Raw genomic sequence first — 22,345 nt, 5'->3', positions numbered from 1 at the left:
CAGAAATATACCCTGCTTACCTATAAAACCTGTAGCATTGACTCTTTGTATCCTGCATTTGTCATTCTTCAGTATTCCTGGAAGTTGGTTCATCCGACAGACAAATTCTGTAACAAGGACTGTCCAGGCACAGCAGAAGAATATGAGCGAGCTACAAGGTATAACTACACCAGTGAGGAGAAGTTCGCCTTTGTGGAGGTAAGTTGTGCATGGCTAGAAGAGCTACTAAACTGGTACATGGATTGCAGGATAAAACTTACCAGGAAAGATTAAAGGACCTTAATATGTATAGCTTGGAAGAAAGACGAGACAGAGGGGTTATGATAGAAACTTTTAAATACATAAAGGGAATCAACAAGGTAAAAGAGGAGAGGATATTTAAAAGAAGAAAAACTGCTACAAGAGGACATAGTTTTAAATTAGAGGGGCAAAGGTTTAAAAGTAATATCAGGAAGTATTACTTTACTGAGAGAGTAGTGGATGCATGGAATAGCCTTCCTGCAGAAGTGGTAGCTGCAAATACAGTGGAGGAGTTTAAGCATGCATGGGATAGGCATAAGGCCATCCTTCATATAAGATAGGGCCAAGGGCTATTCATAGTATTCAGTATATTGGACAGACTAGATGGGCCAAATGGTTCTTATCTGCCGACACATTCTATGTTTCTAGTATCAGGCATATTCATACATTTTCCTCAGTAATACCTACAATACCATTTTGGCTGGATCTGACCATTGGGGTGAGACAAGCTCTCTTAGGGTCCAAGGCAGGGTTTCTTTACCTTATACTTGAGCAGTGCCATCAACCACTTATCCCTACCTGCTCCATTAAAATAACAACAGCTAAGGCTACTTTCACACTAGCGTTTCTATTTTCTGGTATTGAGATCCGTCATAGGGTCTCAATACCGGAAAAAAAACGCTTCAGTTTTGTCCCCATTTATTGTCAATGGGGACAAAACTTAACTGAACGGAGTGCTCCAAAATGCATTCCGTTCCGTTTTCATACCGGAGAGCGAACCGCAGTCCTGGGATGCAGAGCAAGACGGATCCGTCATGACCCAAAATGCAAGTCAATGGGGGCGGAACAGTTTTCTCTGACACAATCTGACATAATAGAAAATGGATCCGTCCCCCATTAACTTTCAATGGAGTTCATGACGGATCCGTCTTGGGTATGTTAAAGATAATACAACCGGATCCGTTAATAACAGATGAAGACGGTTGTATTATCAGTAAGGGAAGTGTTTTTGCTGAACCCAGCAAAAAAGGCTAGTGTGAAAGTAGCCTAACCCAAGCTTCATGTCAATGAGATGATCACGGTGACAATCCATTGTTCAATCAGCTCCATCCATGTTGGATTTTTCAGCCAATACTATTTTGTTTTTCTAAGGACGTGGAGGGATGTTTTTAGTACCTTAATAGTATAGAACAGCAAGGTCACACCTTGCATTTTATTGTTCTTATAATTCCTTTAAGGTGATTGCCATGGTAAAGGGTCTGCAAGTACTCATGGGCCGGATGGAAAGTGTATTCAATCAAGCAATAAGAAATACCATATACGCTGCCCTACAAGACTTTGCTCAGAGTACCCTACGAGAACCACTCCGCCAGGCTGTGCGCAAAAAGAAGAATGTTCTGATTAGGTGAGAGGAACCAGAGCTATGCTCTCATGAATCACATGTATAAAAATACTGCATAATACCACCCCCAACACCCAACACCCCCCAGTTTCTGATATAATTAAATGGCTGTGACCCCAAAGAGTGGATAGGCTGCCCTTTCTGTCAAGGTGCCCCTAGGCTTGGGTCTCTTGTGCCTAATGAAAAACTGTCCATGGCTCTAATCACATCTTCAGTGGAAATGTGGATGAGCATCCTTGTGTTGTTGAGGAGTTTATTGGATTAAATATGTCTCCGCTTCTCCTTAGTGTTTTGCAGGCGATTCGGAAGACTATCTGTGACTGGGAAGCAGGCCGTGAGCCCCCCAATGACCCATGTCTTAGAGGAGAGAAGGACCCCAAAGGTGGCTTTGACATTAAAGTTCCTCGTAGGGCAGTAGGCCCCTCAAGCACACAGGTCTGTTTGACATTTATAAAGATATAATTCTACATACAGGGAGTGCAGAATTATTAGGCAAGTTGTATTTTTCAGGATTAATTTTATTATTGAACAACAACCATGTTCTCAATGAACCCAAAAAACTCATTAATATCAAAGCTGAATATTTTTGGAAGTAGTTTTTAGTTTGTTTTTAGTTTTAGCTATTTTAGGGGGATATCTGTGTGTGCAGGTGACTATTACTGTGCATAATTATTAGGCAACTTAACAAAAAACAAATATATACCCATTTCAATTATTTATTTTTACCAGTGAAACCAATATAACATCTCAACATTCACAAATATACATTTCTGACATTCAAAAACAAAACAAAAACAAATCAGTGACCAATATAGCCACCTTTCTTTGCAAGGACACTCAAAAGCCTGCCATCCATGGATTCTGTCAGTGTTTTGATCTGTTCACCATCAACATTGCGTGCCGCAGCAACCACAGCCTCCCAGACACTGTTCAGAGAGGTGTACTGTTTTCCCTCCTTGTAAATCTCACATTTGATGATGGACCACAGGTTCTCAATGGGGTTCAGATCAGGTGAACAAGGAGGCCATGTCATTAGATTTTCTTCTTTTATACCCTTTCTTGCCAGCCACGCTGTGGAGTACTTGGACGCGTGTGATGGAGCATTGTCCTGCATGAAAATCATGTTTTTCTTGAAGGATGCAGACTTCTTCCTGTACCACTGCTTGAAGAAGGTGTCTTCCAGAAACTGGCAGTATGACTGGGAGTTGAGCTTGACTCCATCCTCAACCCGAAAAGGCCCCACAAGCTCATCTTTGATGATACCAGCCCAAACCAGTACTCCACCTCCACCTTGCTGGCGTCTGAGTCGGACTGGAGCTCTCTGCCCTTTACCAATCCAGCCACGGGCCCATCCATCTGGCCCATCAAAACTCACTCTCATTTTATCAGTCCATAAAACCTTAGAAAAATCAGTCTTGAGATATTTCTTGGCCCAGTCTTGACGTTTCAACTTGTGTGTCTTGTTCAGTGGTGGTCGTCTTTCAGCCTTTCTTACCTTGGCCATGTCTCTGAGTATTGCACACCTTGTGCTTTTGGGCACTCCAGTGATGTTGCAGCTCTGAAATATGGCCAAACTGGTGGCAAGTGGCATCTTGGCAGCTGCACGCTTGACTTTTCTCAGTTCATGGGCAGTTATTTTGCGCCTTGGTTCTTGCACACGCTTCTTGCGACCCTGTTGACTATTTTGAATGAAACGCTTGATTGTTCGATGATCACGCTTCAGAAGCTTTGCAATTTTAAGAGTGCTGCATCCCTCTGCAAGATATCTCACTATTTTTGACTTTTCTGAGCCTGTCAAGTCCTTCTTTTGACCCATTTTGCCAAAGGAAAGGAAGTTGCCTAATAATTATGCACACCTAATATAGGGTGTTGATGTCATTAGACCACACCCCTTCTCATTACAGAGATGCACATCACCTAATATGCTTAATTGGTAGTAGGCTTTCGAGCCTATACAGCTTGGAGTAAGACAACATGCATAAAGAGGATGATGTGGTCAAAATACTCATTTGCCTAATAATTCTGCACGCAGTGTAGTCTACTGCATTTTAAACCATAATTCAATTTTTTGCTCCTCGTTTCGGCCTGTACATGTGAATAGCTGCCTTCTGAGCGTGCTCTCATAATGGAGAGGACCTTCAGAATGCATGCTGAGAAGTCCTCTCAATATATTACAGCAGCGAACAGGGGGAAGTATCAACAAATAATTAGTGATCCGGAGTTAGGGGTTGTCCAGTTGAGAAGGGTCCCCACCTTAATCATTGGCTACTGTTGGGGAAAATGGCTGGCAAGTGTTCATTCTGCAGGCGATATAACTGAGGTTGTTGAAGTGGAGCCCACATTGGTTGACTTTTAGGTTTCCCAGAAACAGATATCTGTAAAGGTGGATTTAGACTGCCCGATAATGAGGCAGATTATCGGGAACGACCGTTCCTGCAAGTGCTCCTTCCCGACAATCTACTCGTCTAAATTTGCTGCCGATCACCCGATGAACGAGCCCAACACTCGTTCATCGGGTGATCCTGTCGTTAGTGTAGGGACCTAAATTATCGTTTCTGGGGAACAGACCATGCTGTCTAAACAGCGATTTTCTTCCCAGAAACAGTGATTCTGTATGGGGACGAGGGATCGCTATTCTCATACTGTGAAGGATATTGCTGCATGTAAATGCGCGATCTTCTTCACTGAAAGAGCAGCTGACTTCTGGGAAGGAGCGATTCCCTCCGGACAATGAACTGTAACATTGTGCATTGTAAACCCGGCTTAAGACACTGCTGAGTACAATTTTGCATACAAGATGATGAATCAAAAGCTTATAGTGGATATTTTTTATTTTAGAGGCTAGTAATTTGATAGGTAAGATGATGGTAAGATTATTTTGGTATTTTGCATTTATTCCATATTTTGTTCTCTCTAATAGCTACTACTTTCTTACTGTCTGTATAGTTAATGACTTGTATCTCCTCTACAGTTGTACATGGTGCGCACAATGCTGGAATCCCTCATAGCTGACAAGAGTGGCTCTAAAAAGACGTTACGTAGCAGCCTGGATGGACCAATCGTTCAAGCTATAGAGGAGTTTCACAAGCACTCCTTCTTCTTCACTCACCTGCTCAACTTTAGTGGTGCGTAATGGGGGGTTGAACAGTCTCTACATAAACAGGCACATTACTGCATGAATATTCGGCACCATAAAAATTTGTCCATGTTATACCAATTTTTTTTACACAAACTGAGACCATAATCATCTTGTCAGGGGTTTGCTATTTGGCTCTGCGTCACAATGGGATATCACAAAAATCCTATGTGGAGAATGCCTAAAGGAGAGACACAGGGGCTCATTTATGAACTCATATATGCCACTTTTGCGGAAGAATCTGTGAATTTTCCGTGCTGGGCGGATGGCAGGCCCGTCTCATTCATAATTTTATATGCCAGTTTTTGGCATAGAAAATGGCTTAAATCTATGCCAGCAAGAGAGGAAACATCAAAGTTATGTAGAGGCTTTTCTCAAACAGCCCAGGCAGACTTAAAGGTGTTATCCCATGACTAATGTAAAAAATGAAATCAGACATCATATACAGGTGAAACTCGAAAATTTTGAATATCGTGCAAAAGTCCATTTATTTCAGTAATGCAACTTAAAAGGAATTGCATTAATGCAGCTTAAAATTAGAATTTTGTGAAAAGGTTCAATATTCTAGGCTCAAAGTGTCAAACTCTAGTCAGCTAATTAATCCATACCCCCTGAGCAAAGGGTACCTCCAAATTGTGACTTTGGGGTTTCATAAGCTATAAACCATATTCATCCAAATTATAACAAATAAAGGCTTGAAATATCCCGCTTTGCATGTAATGAGTCTATCTCATATGTTAGTTTCACCTTTTAAGTTGCATTACTGAAATAAATGAACTTTGCATGTAGTACAGGACGATCTCTTTCTAACAAAGCTAGAACCAGCCCTGTACCTCACATGGATCCAGAGATCTCCCCATTCATTGCTCTGCTAGATTTATATCAAGCTGACAGCTCAAGGGGAGTGTCTGTTCTGCTGCAGCTCAGGGGGCGTGTCTCAGCTCTCCCTATCACAGCTCAGGGGGCGTGTCTCAGCTCTCCCTATCACAGCTCAGGAGGCAGTTAAAGAATGAAACTGAGCATGTGCGGCCATCTCAGTGAGCAGGACAAAGAAATAAGAAAAAGAACAAACAGAAGGTGGCGCTATACAGATACATTTTATTTAATAACTTTTAATACATTTTTAATTACATGAAATTACAAAAGTATTAAGATCCAGGAGCTGGTTTGAAAACTGTAGAATATTTTTCGTGGGACAAACCCTTTAAGACCGGTGTGGAAAACTCCGGTCTTAATAAATGAGCCCCACAGTCTTTGATTACAGATGTAGCAGAGCTGAATTTGGAGTATAACCCAGTTATACTACATGTTAAAAACTTAGCACTGCTACATCTGACAAGCACAGCTCTGATACACCTGTATCCATACGATAACATTGAAACTGTTGTCTGCCAGGGTCATACGTCTGATTTCAGTGGCGGGGAGGGGGGGAGGGGGTTCATAAAGGCTTGTCAATGAATCTTCTGCAATTCATTTCACAACTCAGAAAAGACGAGCAGGAGCATATAGTGAGGAGAGATGGCTTCCACCTCCTGGTGCCAGACCTTGTTCAATTAAGTCAGGAGCCACACTCCAAAATTATTGAAGCTACAAGGATTAGTGTGGCAATAGATGATTGGCACATGGACTAGGACCAGATTAGGTCAGGTCTCTTAGCAACTACTATAGCAGGTATGCCCACTACTTTTAGCATTACTGGCTTTTTTTATCTTCCATCTTCTACTATGAAAACTGGTATTACATGCTTTTTTACATGCTGTTCATAAAAACATATGATTTTTTTTCACTGATACAAGTAACCTGGTCTCCTTACAGAGGCGCTCCAGCAGTGTTGTGACCTGTCTCAGCTCTGGTTCCGAGAATTCTTCCTGGAGCTCACCATGGGACGACGCATTCAGTTCCCCATCGAGATGTCCATGCCTTGGATTCTTACTGACCACATCCTGGAGACCAAGGAACCTTCCATGATGGAGTAAGAGATGGTTGCTATGTTCTTCACAATCTTATTAGTGCGTTTCTTTTTCTTATGATGGATAGGCTATACATACTTTTTGTGAGTTAATCCCTTTAAAAGGGTTTTCTGGGAGATTTCCCTTCAGAGAAACAGAGGCGCTTATAAAGCTTTACTTACCTGCTACAGGCCCTCTGCTCCAGCCCGGTCCACGTCAGACTAAAAGTGTTGATGTCACATCTATTGTTCATAAGACTGGCCTCAGCAGTCACTTATACATGAATAGCACGTGACCGCTGAGGCCAGTGGCTGTAGCAGGCCAGTAAAGCTTTATTCGTTATTTTATAAGCCCTCCTGCTTCCCTGAAGGTTTTGAAAATTCTTGAAAAACTCATTATTCAGGGGATCTGGATTATTAAAATGGAGATAATTTAATTTGCACAGTTTTATGTTTAAAAGATGATACTCAAACGTTAACATACGTACATAATATGCCAGTTCGAAGGGAGATTTTTGTATATGTATAGATCACCAAAACGAATCACACTCAGAGGTCTACATCCAAGCAATGCTACTTTATATCACATGCTTTTTTGGTTCCTTTGGTTTGCCAATACTCCACAGCTGCCTTGGCTAGAATATTTATATGCTTATAGTAGCTTTATTATATGTGTCAATTATCATTGTGGTGGGTTGTACTATAAAATGGAAAAAAATGCAAAGTTAAAATCATTTGTTTGTTTCCTTAGATATGTTCTGTATCCCCTGGACCTGTATAATGATAGTGCCTATTATGCTTTAACAAAGTTCAAGAAACAGTTCCTCTATGATGAAATTGAAGCTGAGGTAAGTGGCTAATGGCACAAAACCAGGACCTCCCGTGCTTTTACTGAACCAGACTGAACCCTGCAGTAATCCAAGTCCATTCAGTAAAATTACAGAAGATCAACCTTTTGAGGGGAGAGGGTCTGTACCAGTCAACTAATATTTCTGGCTCATGGAATATTGGAGTCAGTGATGTTTTCAGTCAGTATTGACTGTATTCATATTTTTATGGTGATTGTCATTTTTGGCAGATTGTAATGTGTTTGTAGGGTATCAGCATAATTCAGTTTAATTCCTTCCTTCTTTTCCAGGTGAATTTGTGCTTTGACCAGTTTGTGTACAAGTTATCAGACCAGATCTTCGCCTACTACAAGGCCATGTCCGGCAGGTAAGGATTGTACGGATAAGCATTTTGTAAAACAGTCTTTCGCTAGCGTTCGCATGTGGGAGATTTTTTTGCAGAAATTTCTGCAACTTTTGTATAGAACTCATTTTCAGTTTCATAAATTTCTGCAAATAAATCTGCTATATGTGGCTATACCCTTAAAGGGGTTGTCCGGGTTCAGAGTTGAACCTGGACATGAGGTCCCCTTCACTCATTTACCATGTCAGAGTGGAGCCTCGCAGCATTTCTTGCTCTGATGCTCCCCCTTGCCCTGCGCTGCAGAGTGACGTACACAGCTTTTTCTCAGTATGCTAGGTGGAGGCTTCCGTCTAGCAGTGATCCCGGTCACACGTCACAGTCACTAATGGGCAGTCTTTAACACTACACTAGCCTGTAAATCAGCCTAGGGCAGCGCCCATTTGTGCCAGTGACGTCACTGCTAGACGGAAATCTCCATTTAGAAAACCCATGTAAAGCCCAGTATGTCACTAGTAGTAAAGAAAAAGCTCTGATACTCCATTCATACATGGTAAATGAGTGAAGGGGAGCTTATGTCCGGGTTCAGCTCGGAACGCGAACTACCCCATTAAATAAAAGTTGTAATGATTCAAAGCAACTGGACTTGTATTTTCTCTTAAAAACATTTCGCTAGTCCTATGAATGACTTGTGCAAGAGATCTTCAGCATTAAATACTGACTACTAAGGCTAAATGGGCCTCTTTATCATAACAACCGATCGGAGTTCACCTTTCATTTCAAAGTGAGCTATCCAGAGGATAGGTCATCAGTATGAAAATACTCAGAAAACCCCTTTAATATGGGGAATTTCTTGTCATTCTAATTGATAAAGGCAGTCAGATGACTAGCGAAACGTCTTCAAGAGAAATCTAATAAGTCCAGTTGCTGTGACTTACTATTACTGATATACCATGACCTGGATGAATGAGTACCTTTACAGACACTATACCCTTAAAATAAGCGGTATTGGGTGTTTATACCATACATTGTCCATTGCCATAAAGTAAAAAATATTTTTTTTCCAGTGTACTGCTGGATAAACGTTTCCGGGCGGAATGTAAGAACTATGGAGTGATCATCCCATACCCACCATCCAATCGCTACGAGACATTGCTGAAGCAGAGACATGTACAAGTGTGTAATACTTCATCTGTTTATTACAATCCTTCCAATGATAATGTCACGGGCAACATTTTACGTGTAGGATATTATTACAGTATAAGGGCTCATACACACGACCGTATGCCCTCCGAGATATACGGTCCGTGAGCGGTCCATATGTCCCGGAGCGGCATACATCGTGCGCACGGGAGCGCACAGCATCATAGGTTACTATGATGCTGTGCGCATCGGGCCGCCGCGGGGCTATTGTCCCGCACTCATATGTCTCAGAGGGCATACGGTCGTGTGCATGAGCCCTAATAGTTATGTTTTTCTTTACCTGAAATACTATATTCCTATTTCTGTCTTTCTTGCAGCTGTTAGGAAGATCTATTGACCTGAACAGGCTGATCACTCAGAGAATCTCAGCCGCTATGTACAAATCTTTGGATCAGGCAATCAGTCGCTTTGAGAGTGAAGATCTTACATCTATTGTGGTAAGTGTAAACTGAAAGCACTAATACAAGTTTAGGACCATTAGGCCAGACAGAGACGACTGAGTTCAATGCGAGAAACTCGCTGCGTGTGGCAGTGCGGGTTCCTCTGGTCCTCCGACAGGATCGCATGGCATTATAATGATTTATAATGCTGTGTGTGTCCCTGCAAGATCTGGAATCTATTGAATTACACTGACATACTGCTGAAGATTTCAGGTCTCACAGGATCACATAGCATTATAAATCATTATAATGCCATGCAATCCTGTCAGAGGAGCAGAGGTCAGAACAGGAACTTACACTGCCACACTCCGCATGTTTCTGGCATTGAACTCGCTGATGTGTGTGTGGCCGTAGAGTGTCTGCACAAAATGCAGATTTGTGTGCAGGAATTCTGCAAGAAGTCTACACCAAAACACATAATACACCCAAACTATTTCTTTCTTTTTTGGTGTGGATTTGATGTGGTTTTGCCTCAGTTCTCACCCTTCCATTGAAAAGGGTTATATCCGCACAAGAAAAATGCAACAACAGTTGACATGTTGCTGATTTCAAACTCCATATAGCAGGCCAATTTAAACACCTAAGAAAAAAAAAAAGCATACATGAAGTTTGTGTGATCTCATACACTTTGCTGGTACTGTATTATGCTGCCTTATTCTATATGAACACGGCGTGGAAAAAGCACATGTAATTCGTACTGTGTGCAGGCACCCTTAGGCCCCTTGCACATGGGAACGCACAAATCCGCATGAATTTCCGTGCGGATTTATTTGCATTTCTGCAACATATCCGCACCTAAATCCACAATTAGACATTGCAGAAAAGGTGAAATCGGCAGCTAATACCGCAAACAAAATTGACATGATATTTATTTTGAAATCCACATGGCAGGTCAATTTCCGCATAGAAAAAAAATGCAAAGTGAACATGAGATTTGTGTAATTTCGTACACTTTGCTGGTACTGTAATACGCTGCAGTTTTTCTGCACAGGAATCTGTGCGGAAAATCCACACATATTCTGTAAAGCATGCAGGTGGCCTTAGGGTTCTTACTAACGTGAAATTGGACTGGCAGTAAAAAAAAACACCATAGAAACCCCTTGTGGTTTCTTTTTGTACAGCATGCAGTTTATATTACTTTTTTTTGTCATCTGAACCATTTTCCCCCTACAGAGAATGAGTTTTTGAAATCCCAGAAAACAAAAAAGCCAAAAGCTTAAAGAGGACCTGCCCCTTCTCCTGACATGCCCGTTTTAATAGCTTCATGCATTCCCCATGTAATAACAATTCTGGAACATCTATTCTTATGGCTCTATGTTGTGCCATTCCTATATTATTTCTACTAGAAGTTATGAATGAATTGCTATTAGCCTTCAGTAAGGGTAAAAAGGGGAGGTAACCAGTTGGGGGGGGGGTGTACCTGCTCAGTCTCACTCTATCCAATCAGTGCTTCCATCTTCAGACTGAGCAGGTACACACCCCCAACTGGTTGCCTCCCCTCTGTACCCTTACTGAAGGCTAATAGCAATTCATTCATAACTTCTAGTAGAAATAATATTGGAATGGCACAACATAGAGCCATAAGAATAGAGGCTCCAGAATTGTTATTACATGGGGAATGCATGAAGCTATTAAAACGGGCATGTTGGGAGTGGTGAAAAGTCCTCTTTAAATATGTCCAAAAAACACACCGCCTAATAACTAACAAAAACATCAGTATCAAAAAAAAGTTTGTGTGTCCTATGTTTCATTTTCCCCATAGGCCTTTAACTAATATCTGGAGCTGGTGTTTTTTTTTTTTTTTTTTAAACATACCTAAAACGGCAGGTGCAATAAACTTCACTATAAAACCACAAAAGTGCTTAAATATGCAAGTGTGAACCCAACCTAAGGAAGTTTCCGGTTTTCGACAGCCTCCTTTTTTCAGAAGGGTTGTTGGAAAAAAATAATAATAAAAGGGTGTGTTGCAGCTGAGATCTCAGCAATCAGCTTTAGGTCTAGTGCACATGAACGTATTTTTGGTCCGCAACCGATCTGCATCCGTATGTCCGTTCCGCGGCCCTTCAAAAAAATAGAACATGTCCTTTTCTTGTCCATTTTACAGACAAGGATAGGAAAGTTATATAGAGCGCAGGACGTTCTGTTCTGCAAAATGCGGAACACATGCAGCTGGTATCCGTGTTTTGCGGATCTGCAATTTTCGGACCGCAAAAACTGCAACTGTGCATGAGCCCTTAATCTGTTGGAAACCCTGTCAGACTGGTTTTACTTCCACTGCAGCACCATAGCAGGGGAAATGAAGTATTGCCTTTTTCCCATTTTGATATCTACTATTTCTGCAGTACAATAAATTAAGATTTCAAAAATGGTTCATAAAATCCTTATATCTGGTACCGTCACAAAAATATTCCTGTGCTGGATTTACTCTCCTGACATGTCTGTTTTAGTAAATACTTGCTTTGTCTGTATAGTGTGTATCTACACATTCTGACACTAACAGCACTGATTGGACATCAAACACACTCTACTGGCAGATGGGAATGGTAGTGCACAATTCTCAACTTATTCATACATATGCAGGAGGAATAACAATGCAGAGTTTAAGAAAAGATGCAAAAATTATTTTAGCACAAATGGAAGTAGTTACTAATGCAGACATGTCTTAGTCATGACTGATCCTCTTTAAAGGACTCATGAGCCCGAGCATGGGTGGTGTGGCACTATCATGGACGGATCCAACAGAGCAGTGGTCCCAGGGATTCTGTATTATGACTTTTAGCTGTAAATCAAATGTTATAAAATAACTACTTAAAATGTAATTTTTGTAGTATTATCTTTTTTTTTATAATTGCTATGGGTAACTCAAAGTTTTTCCTTAACCCATCTTTCATAACCATCACTGACAATAACCTCCTCGCCCGTGTTCTTGTCTTCAGGAACTGGAATGGCTTCTGGACATCAATCGCCTGACACACAGACTACTTTCTAAGCACTTAACATTGGACAGCTTTGACGCCATGTTCCGAGAGGCCAATCACAATGTATCTGCTCCATATGGAAGAAACACATTGCACGTCTTTTGGGAGCTCAACTTTGACTTCTTGCCCAACTATTGCTACAATGGTTCAACCAATCGGTGGGTTAAATACTCCTAACTGAGGTCACAACCTTATTTACACTGTACATAAGGACAAATTGTCCCGCTAGGGTTATAGCATATAGAATCTAGCGTTCACTGATTAACCTTTTTACATCTTTTTCAGGTTTGTCCGTACAGCTATCCCTTTCACACAGGAGCCACAGAGAGACAAGCCAGCCAATGTACAGCCTTATTATCTGTATGGATCAAAGGTAAGTATCTTCTAGTATAGAAGTCGGTCTATAACAAGGACCGCCATGATTGTCTGCCTTCTCTCTACATTGTGCCTATAGTCTGATCCCATCAATATCTGATTGGTGGGGGTCTGACACCCCACACTCCAGCTAATCAGCTATTCTGCAGTAACTCCACTAACCCCCACAGTCTCCCTGGAGCTACCCCAAAACAGCTGATCAGCCAGGTGTCAGGCCCCCTATATTCAGGTATTGAGGGCCTGTCCTGAAGCTAGATGATCAATAATAAGATCCTGGGCAAACCTCTTTAGGACTCCATATATAGTGGCACCCCCTCTCAGGGAGACTTTCCATACAATCATTTGCCATATCGAGTGCTGGGAGGCTGCTACTATCATACCTCTTTATGACCTAATTCTCACCCTTTTGCTGCTTCAGACTGTGGTCTGGCAGTAATAGGCCTCATGAACACAACCGTTCCGTTTTTTTCGGTCCGCAAATTGCGGAACAGAACAGGCGGCCCTTTGTAGAAATGCCTATTCTTGTCCGCAAAATGGACAAGAATAGGAAATGTTATATTTTTTTTGCGGGGGCACAGAACGGAGCAACGGATGCGGACAGCACACGGAGTGCTGTCCGCATCTTTTGCGGCCCCATTGAGGTGAATGGGTCCGCACCCGGCTCGGATGCGGACCAGAACAACGGTCGTGTGCATGAGGCCATATTCTTGTTTTCCATATTATTAGAGACCAGTTTAATCATTATCTTATTACAAAAAACTAATCGACTTTCCATTGAGGTGTGACTGGTGTTTTTTCAACCTTCTTCTGTAGCCTCTCAATATAGCCTACAGCCACATATATAGTTCATACAGAAATTTTGTCGGTCCTCCACACTTCAAAACAATCTGCCGCTTGCTGGGTTATCAGGGGATTGCTGTGGTGATGGAGGAACTATTGAAGATCGTCAAAAGTCTGGTAAGATGGGACTATTTTATGGTTGAATGTACTCGAGATAAGATGAAACCCATACTGTTCTCGGGGCTCTTCTAGGCAGCTTGTAGTACCATTATTTGATCTCATCATACGTCAGTGGTCTCCAAGTTGTGCCTTTCTGGCTGATGCAAAACCACAATATCCAGAATGCTTAGACAGCTGTCAGGATATGCTGGGAGTTGTAGTTTTGCAAGAGCTGGAGGGCCAGAGTTAAGAGACCATTCATCTTCAAAATGTGGGAATGGTTTGGGACATTGTACAGAGCTGAGCTCTGACTTTAAGATGACTTAGGGTCTGATCACACGTTCAGGTTTTTTGATGCAGTTTTTTAACCCCTTAAAGACCGGGACTATTTCCATTTTTCCATTTTGGATTTTTCTTCCCCACGTTCCAATAACCATAACTTTTTTATTTTTCCCATTCACATAGCTATATGAGGGCTTATATCATAGCTATATGAGGACAAGATGCATTTTTTTAATGCCACCATTTAATTTACCTTGTCTTGTAATAGAAAACGGGGAAAAAAATTCTGTGTGTGGCAAAATTGAAAATAAAACAGAATTCCAGGTTTTTGGGGTTTTGACACCACAGCATTCACAATGTAATAAAAATGACCTGACGTTCTTATTCTGCGGCTAAATACAAATGCGGCAATACCAAACTTGAATAGTTTATTTTTATTTATTTTACTACTTTAAAAAAAATAAAAACCTTTGGAAAAATCAAAATTTTCTTTGCATCACCATATTCGGACAACCATACCTTTTTTTATATTTCGATCTACAGAGCTGTATTAGGGCTTGTTTTTTGCATAACACTGTAGTTTTTATTGGTACCATTTTGTAGTATGTAAGACTTTTTGATCACTGTTATTCAATTTTTTGGGGGGGACAAGATGACAAAAAAAAATTCTGTTGCATCTTTCACCTCACAGGAATTAAAAAAATATATATTTTTATAGTAGACATTTTCAGATGTAGCGATACCCAATATGTTTATTATTTTATTGTTTATATATTTTTATATGTAAAACTGGGAAAGGGTGGTGATTTAAACTTTTAATATATAGTTGTTTTTTTGTAACTTTTTTTAAAAATAACTATTAGCCTCCTTAATAGATCCTCCCTCTCCTATTCACCTTAATAGAGTGTAGATTAGGATTTTTACACTCTCCATTCTGAGCTATGCCTCGTGCATAGCTCAGTATGTAAAAAGCCATGACAGGCCTGGATCGCTTCAGCAGCGTCCAGGCTGCCATGGCAACCGATCGGAGCCCCTTGATTTCACTGCTGGGGCTCCGATCGGAAGGAAGAGAAAGCTGCATGCCTCTGCCTTCATTCACAGCTGATCGCGGCACCTGAGGGGTTAAATGACAGGGGGCGGCACGATCGCCGCTTCCTGTCAGTGCGGTGGGTGCTGACTTTATGATACAGCCAGCACCCGCTGTGTATGGAGCGAGCCCGCTGCAGAGGCCTGCTCAATACACATATATACACTGCGTGCAGAATTATTAGGCAAATGAGTATTTTGACCACATCATCCTCTTTATGCATGTTGTCTTACTCCAAGCTGTATAGGCTCGAAAGCCTACTACCAATTAAGCATATTAGGTGATGTGCATCTCTGTAATGAGAAGGGGTGTGGTCTAATGACATCAACACCCTATATTAGGTGTGCATAATTATTAGGCAACTTCCTTTCCTTTGGCAAAATGGGTCAAAAGAAGCACTTGACAGGCTCAGAAAAGTCAAAAATAGTGAGATATCTTGCAGAGGGATGCAGCACTCTTAAAATTGCAAAGCTTCTGAAGCGTGATCATCGAACAATCAAGCGTTTCATTCAAAATAGTCAACAGGGTCGCAAGAAGCTTGTGGAAAAACCAAGGCGCAAAATAACTGCCCATGAACTGAGAAAAGTCAAGCGTGCAGCTGCCAAGATGCCACTTGCCACCAGTTTGGCCATATTTCAGAGCTGCAACATCACTGGAGTGCCCAAAAGCACAAGGTGTGCAATACTCAGAGACATGGCCAAGGTAAGAAAGGCTGAAAGACGACCACCACCGAACAAGACACACAAGCTGAAACGTCAAGACTGGGCCAAGAAATATCTCAAGACTGATTTTTCTAAGGTTTTATGGACTGATGAAATGAGAGTGAGTCTTGATGGGCCCGTGGCTGGATTGGTAAAGGGCAGAGAGCTCCAGTCCGACTCAGACGCCAGCAAGGTGGAGGTGGAGTACTGGTTTGGGCTGGTATCATCAAAGATGAGCTTGTGGGGCTTTTTCGGGTTGAGGATGGAGTCAAGCTCAACTCCCAGTCCTACTGCCAGTTTCTGGAAGACACCTTCTTCAAGCAGTGGTACAGGAAGAAGTCTGCATCCTTCAAGAAAAACATGATTTTCATGCAGGACAATGCTCCATCACACGCGTCCAAGTACTCCACAGCGTGGCTGGCAAGAAAGGGTATAAAAGAAGAAAATCTAATGACATGGCCTCCTTGTTCACCTGATCTGAACCCCATTGAGAACCTGTGGTCCATCATCAAATGTGAGATTTACAAGAAGGGAAAACAGTACACCTCTCTGAACAGTGTCTGGGAGGCTGTGATTGCTGCTGCACGCAATGTTGATGGTGAACAGATCAAAACACTGACAGAATCCATGGATGGCAGGCTTTTGAGTGTCCTTGCAAAGAAAGGTGGCTATATTGGTCACTGATTTGTTTTTGTTTTGTTTTTGAATGTCAGAAATGTATATTTGTGAATGTTGAGATGTTATATTGGTTTCACTGGTAAAAATAAATAATTGAAATGGGTATATATTTGTTTTTTGTTAAGTTGCCTAATAATTATGCACAGTAATAGTCACCTGCACACACAGATATCCCCCTAAAATAGCTAAAACTAAAAACAAACTAAAAACTACTTCCAAAAATATTCAGCTTTGATATTAATGAGTTTTTTGGGTTCATTGAGAACATGGTTGTTGTTCAATAATAAAATTAATCCTCAAAAATACAACTTGCCTAATAATTCTGCACTCCCTGTATACGGCGCTATGGGTTAGGCGATTTAAATTGAAAACAGGAGTGGATTTAATAAGAGAGAAGTAGTATCTGCCCTGAAAGAAGGAAACCATTAGAAAGTTACATGATGTAAATTATAGTGAAGGTAATCTTTTCACAGGTGACACTCTGGGGGGTATTTACCAAGATTGGCGCTTCCTGCGTTAGTCAGATGCCACAAATTTATTAAGGGGAACAGGTCTCTTAAAACATTTAGCGCATTTTCCAGCAGCCCATGCGCCAGCAATTGAAATGTAAAACAGCTATGAGCAATTATAGATAACGGCTATAATTTATGTGGGTTTATGCTGTAAATTATAGTAAATCTGGGGGTTTAGGGTTTGTGGGGGAAAATAATAAAAACAGATTTGACAAAGTAAATCTGGGGGGCTATGGAGGTCCCCCCCTTTACTAATCCCCACCCTTGTTTCTGCGGGTGGAAGCTCAAAACATTACTAATTATGCTGCAAATTGCTGTAAATGCTGTAATTTGCAGCTTTTTTACAACATCTTCGTGGCTTAAAACGTTAAATAAATGTGCCTTTCTGACTCTCCAACTGACACCGCGTCTTCTGTGTGGACAGGAAGTCAGTTTCTCAGTTCATTCAAATGAGGCTCACATTGAGGGAATCAATAGAGAAACTGATTTCCTATCCATAAGGCCTCTTGTCACACGAACGTTTTATTTTTTTTCTGTTTCCATTTTGTTTTTTGCGTTGCGTATACAGACCGTATACAGAACCATTCATTTCAATGGATCTGCAAAAAAAACGTAAGGTACCTTTCGTTTCTGTATTTACATTTTTCCGTTCCGTTCAAAGATAGAACATGTCCTATTATTGTCCACATTACAGACAAGGATAGGGCTGTTCTATCAGGGGCCAGCTGTTCCGTTCCACAAAAAACGTAATGCACACGGACGTCATCCGTATTTTTTGCGGATCTGTTTTTTGCGGACTGCAAAATACTGAAAAGCCATACGGTCGTGTGCAAGAGGCCTAAGGCTGAGTTCACACATAAGTTATTTGGTCAGTTTTTTCTATCTGTTATTAAGAGCCAAAACCAGTAGTGAAGCCTTCACAGAGATCAGGTGTAATGGAATGATCTGCTCCTGTTCTGTGTTTTTGACCTGCACCTAGTTTTGGCCTCATGCACAAGACCATTGTGTGTTTTGCAATCTGCAAATTGCGGATCCGCAAAACACGGATGGCGCCCGTGTGATTTCCGCAATTTGCGGAATGGCACAGACAGCCAGTGATGTAACTGCCTATTCTTGTCCGCAAAATGGACAAGTTATATTTTTTGGCGGACCACGGAATGGAGCAATGGATGCGGACAGCACACGGAGTGCTGTCCCCATCTTTTGTGGCCCCATTGAAGTGAATGGGTCCGCATCCAAGCCGCAAAAAACTGCGGCTCGGATGCGGACCAAAACAACGGTCGTGTGCTTGAGGCCTTTGGCTGATAGAAATAACTGATCAAATAACTAAAGTATGAACTCGGCCTAAGATGCTGTGTTAGTTGAAGAGTCACAAGACACAGCTGATGAGGTTATAACGCACAGATACAGTCACCAGTAAGAAGATTACCCTCATTACAATTTACATTATGTTACTTTCTAATGGGCCAGAGAAGTTGGAATGCTTCTTTAATGTTTTTTCTCCTTTTTATGATCCACGTCTGATTTTGGCTTCAAAAACTGCATAAAAAAGCTGAACGTATGGCCGTACCTTATAGAGTTGTTACCTTATGGAGTTACAATTGTTATACCTTGATGTGTTCCATTTTACAGCTTCAGGGTACTATATTGCAGTATGTGAAGACCCTCATTGAGGTCATGCCTAAAATTTGTCGCCTGCCCCGCCATGAGTACGGATCTCCAGGTAAAGCCAGATTGAACATGTAAGGTAAAGTGGGTAGAGATACCTTAATGACTGGATTCACACACAGCGATTTGCAGCGTTTTTTCACTTTTTTTTTTTTTTTAAGTGCTCTGGCCAGATGTTATTTTAAAGTCTATTTAGATCCACAGGATTTACTTTATGTTGTTAAAGATAAAACAGGGCGCACCATAGGGTAATACCGTTTGTAGACAGGTAAAATAAATGGTTCCAATACCTGTAGGCACAACTCTAGTGAAAGCTTTTCAAGACTTGTACCGGAGTCACGATTTGATGATGGATCTGCAGCCGTGTAGGGATGACTTCTTGTCGGAGATACCTGAGGTCTCCAAGAAGTGATGAGATACAAAAGTATGTAGATAAAATATCCCAGGGCGCAAAAATCCAATCCAGATGATCGTAAAGAGATACTGTTTATTGCAGGAGTACAACGCGTTTCGGGGAGTAATTCCCCTTCATCAAGTACATAACACAGCATATGGAGTACACAAACCTGCAATAAACAGTATCTCTTTACTATCATCATCTGGATTGGATTTTTGCGCCCTGGGATATTTTATTTACATACTTTTGTATTTTAAAGTCTATAGCAGGGATGGCCAACCTAAGGCTCTCCAGCTGTTGCAAAACTACAACTCCCAGCATGCTCAGACTGCCTACAGCTATCAGCCTACAGCAGGGCATGGTGGGAGTTGTAGTTTTACAACAGCTGGAGAGCGACAGGTTGGCCATCCCTGGTCTATAGCAAATAATTGAAAAGTCTGCATACACGGTGTATTTGCTTTCAGGCCTTTTTTTTTTTTTTTTTTATTAAACGCAACATGCTAGGTATGACGATTTTCCCATGGATTTTTACAGTACTTGACGTTTTTTTTTAAATGATAAAAAATAATGCCACAGAAAACTCATGGCTGTTTAAAAGGTCTGTGATGGGGTCCTTGCAGCCATATATCCTATATGTGCATAACACATCTCTCCATGTTTGTGCAGCGTTATAAGTGTAATGGAAGTTGTATAGTAGTGTATTTATTCATCACATGTAGGCATCCTGGAGTTCTTCCACCATCAGCTGAAGGACATCATTGAGTATGCTGAACTGAAGACAGATGTCTTCCAGAGCCTGAGAGAAGTTGGTAACGCAGTGCTCTTCTGTCTGCTCATTGAACAAGCTTTGGTAAGGACTTTAGAAATCTTATTAGTTCTTCATCTTATCCCAGCTGCTCCAAATGCAACCTCTCATATACTTTCTGAATCCATTCCTTATGATGTTCATTCAGTAGGGATCTTCCAGTGGATAACAATCTGTCCTGGTCCTGTGGTGGACACGGAGTTGCCAGGCTTCTTACAACACTGTTATCAAAGCCGGATCTTTTAACAAGCCCTGCTCCTGAGTGTCCATCGCGTGAGCAGTAGAGATGGTTATTTGCTGGAAGTGAACATTGAAGGCTCCTGTTGTATGACAGCAAGATCTTGAAGAATTGATACAGAAGAGAAGGATGGAGAAAGGATATTTAGTATTCAGCAGATCATCAGTAAGTCTGTTTTTTTTTTCTTTTCCCAGTCCCAGGAAGAGGTATGTGATCTACTTCATGCAGCACCATTCCAGAACATCCTTCCTCGTGTATACATCAAAGGTATGTCCTGCCTGTTCCTGACATGGAGACAAAAATGTATGGTCTATTAAATATTTCTTAGGTGCAGACCATTGGGCAGGACACCTGGATTCTCTCACACAAAAACATGTTCTTTGGAAACTTTTTTGTATTTGTGCTGTATTCACACTTTGTTTCTCAACTTAGAGGGGGAACGTCTGGAGGTGAGGATGAAGAGGCTTGAATCCAAGTATGCTCCACTGCATCTTGTCCCACTGATTGAGAGGCTGGGCACACCACAGGTATGGAAGCCATCAGCTGGGGATAGGCAATGGCAGTGATGATACTGTCACAAGCACATAAGGATGAAAAACAGGATTTGAATAATGGTTGCCTATCCTCAGTATAGGCCATCATCATCATATGGGCAGGGATCAGCTGTTACCTTGGAGCTTCCATTCACTTCAGTGGGAACCGCTCTGCAGTTACCAGCAAGATCCAGCACACAATGGATGGCTCTGTATACATTTGGTGACAAAGCTACAAGGTAACAGCTGATTGGTGGGAATGCTGGGAGTCGGACTCCTGCAGATCTGATACAGATGTTTTTGTTTTTTTTGTTCCCTTTAACCCATTATACGGGACATTTTTCACACTTTAGACACGGACAAGTAAAACCTGAAATCTAAACAGACAGTAGACACCTGGCACACTTTGAAAATGCACATTTACCATCATGCAATTTGGCATCAAAGCAGAACATTCTGTAAAAATGATTGTTACTTACTTAAAATAAAAGTTCAGAATGTGCAGAGCTTATACATGCCACATATACTTCTGTCTACATGCACACGTTATCACATATTCATCAGAACTAAATAAACCAAAATGTTACAAAAGCACGTGGAGGCTCTACAATGGGAGATGACAGCACCTGTCCTGGTGTCACTTGCAATATCACCCACCACTCCATTACCTACACAGAACCAGGAATTAAATCTATTCATGCTGCCCCCCAACTTCAACGAGTGCTGCTCCCCAAGTATTTTACGAATAATAATGGTATCTAAATATGTGGAGCTTCTGGGCTTTAAGATCTGAGCTCTATCTCTTATATTCTAGCCACGGCAAGTGTCTAAAGCCAATCTGTATTATATACCTTCTTGGTTGCGCAAGGGTTAAACTCCAGCAAATGTTTGCATCAGGGAATCTAAGTTATTTTATCAGGGAACAGATAAAAAGCTATGATCTAAAAGCCTTCATTTGTCAATGGCTTCTCATTCACATACTCTGTTACAGCAAATCGCCATTGCCAGGGAAGGAGACCTACTGACCAAGGAGAGACTGTGCTGTGGTCTCTCCATGTTTGAAGTTATCCTGACGCGGATACGCAGTTACCTGCAGGACCCTATATGGCGCGGCCCCCCACCTACTAATGGAGTGATGCACGTAGATGAATGTGTGGAGTTTCACCGTCTCTGGAGCGCCATGCAGTTTGTTTACTCTATTCCTGTAGGGACCAATGAATTCACAGCAGAGTAAGTACCGTAACTGTGCCGCTTATTGTGTAGTAGACTAGGACCACCACTAGGAGGGAACCTTCAAGCACCAAACTAGAATTTCTTCAATTTCTGCTCACCACACAGTTTAACTGCATGACTAATGTTGGACAGGGGTGGTAGTCTTGGGTTGAAAAACAAAGATTAATGAGTAGGATGGGATGAAGTAAAAACTGCAATCTCTGAATGTGGTGGTTATTACTTATTATGGTGTTAAAGGGGTTTTCCAGTACATAGGTATTGATGATCAGTCTTCAGGCCTGGTCTTCAATAGCAGATTGGTGGGGTCCGACATCCGGCACCCCCACCAATCAGATGTTTCTGCCTGCATCGCAAACTATATT

At 41.5% G+C, this 22,345-nt stretch overlaps 1 protein-coding gene across 2 annotated transcripts in view; it reads left to right on the top strand.

The window, feature by feature from the left end:
* LOC121007769 (cytoplasmic FMR1-interacting protein 2) overlaps positions 1-22,345 on the top strand; it is a 117,339-nt gene that overhangs the window by 89,080 nt on the left and 5,914 nt on the right. For both annotated transcript variants that reach the window (XM_040439973.1, XM_040439964.1), the window contains exons 14-30: positions 73-198; positions 1,479-1,645; positions 1,930-2,077; positions 4,614-4,767; positions 6,594-6,750; positions 7,478-7,574; positions 7,865-7,941; positions 8,982-9,090; positions 9,435-9,554; positions 12,494-12,693; positions 12,821-12,908; positions 13,724-13,867; positions 18,742-18,832; positions 19,894-20,024; positions 20,412-20,484; positions 20,650-20,744; positions 21,742-21,980. In XM_040439973.1, coding sequence (XP_040295907.1) covers positions 73-198; positions 1,479-1,645; positions 1,930-2,077; positions 4,614-4,767; positions 6,594-6,750; positions 7,478-7,574; positions 7,865-7,941; positions 8,982-9,090; positions 9,435-9,554; positions 12,494-12,693; positions 12,821-12,908; positions 13,724-13,867; positions 18,742-18,832; positions 19,894-20,024; positions 20,412-20,484; positions 20,650-20,744; positions 21,742-21,980 — 2,216 coding nt within the window. The remainder of the gene's footprint in view (positions 1-72; positions 199-1,478; positions 1,646-1,929; positions 2,078-4,613; positions 4,768-6,593; positions 6,751-7,477; positions 7,575-7,864; positions 7,942-8,981; positions 9,091-9,434; positions 9,555-12,493; positions 12,694-12,820; positions 12,909-13,723; positions 13,868-18,741; positions 18,833-19,893; positions 20,025-20,411; positions 20,485-20,649; positions 20,745-21,741; positions 21,981-22,345) is intronic.

This window comes from Bufo bufo, chromosome 1, assembly GCF_905171765.1.
Source record: "Bufo bufo chromosome 1, aBufBuf1.1, whole genome shotgun sequence".
NCBI classification, from domain to species: domain Eukaryota; kingdom Metazoa; phylum Chordata; class Amphibia; order Anura; family Bufonidae; genus Bufo; species Bufo bufo.
This window is presented reverse-complemented; position numbering and strand designations above follow the sequence as displayed.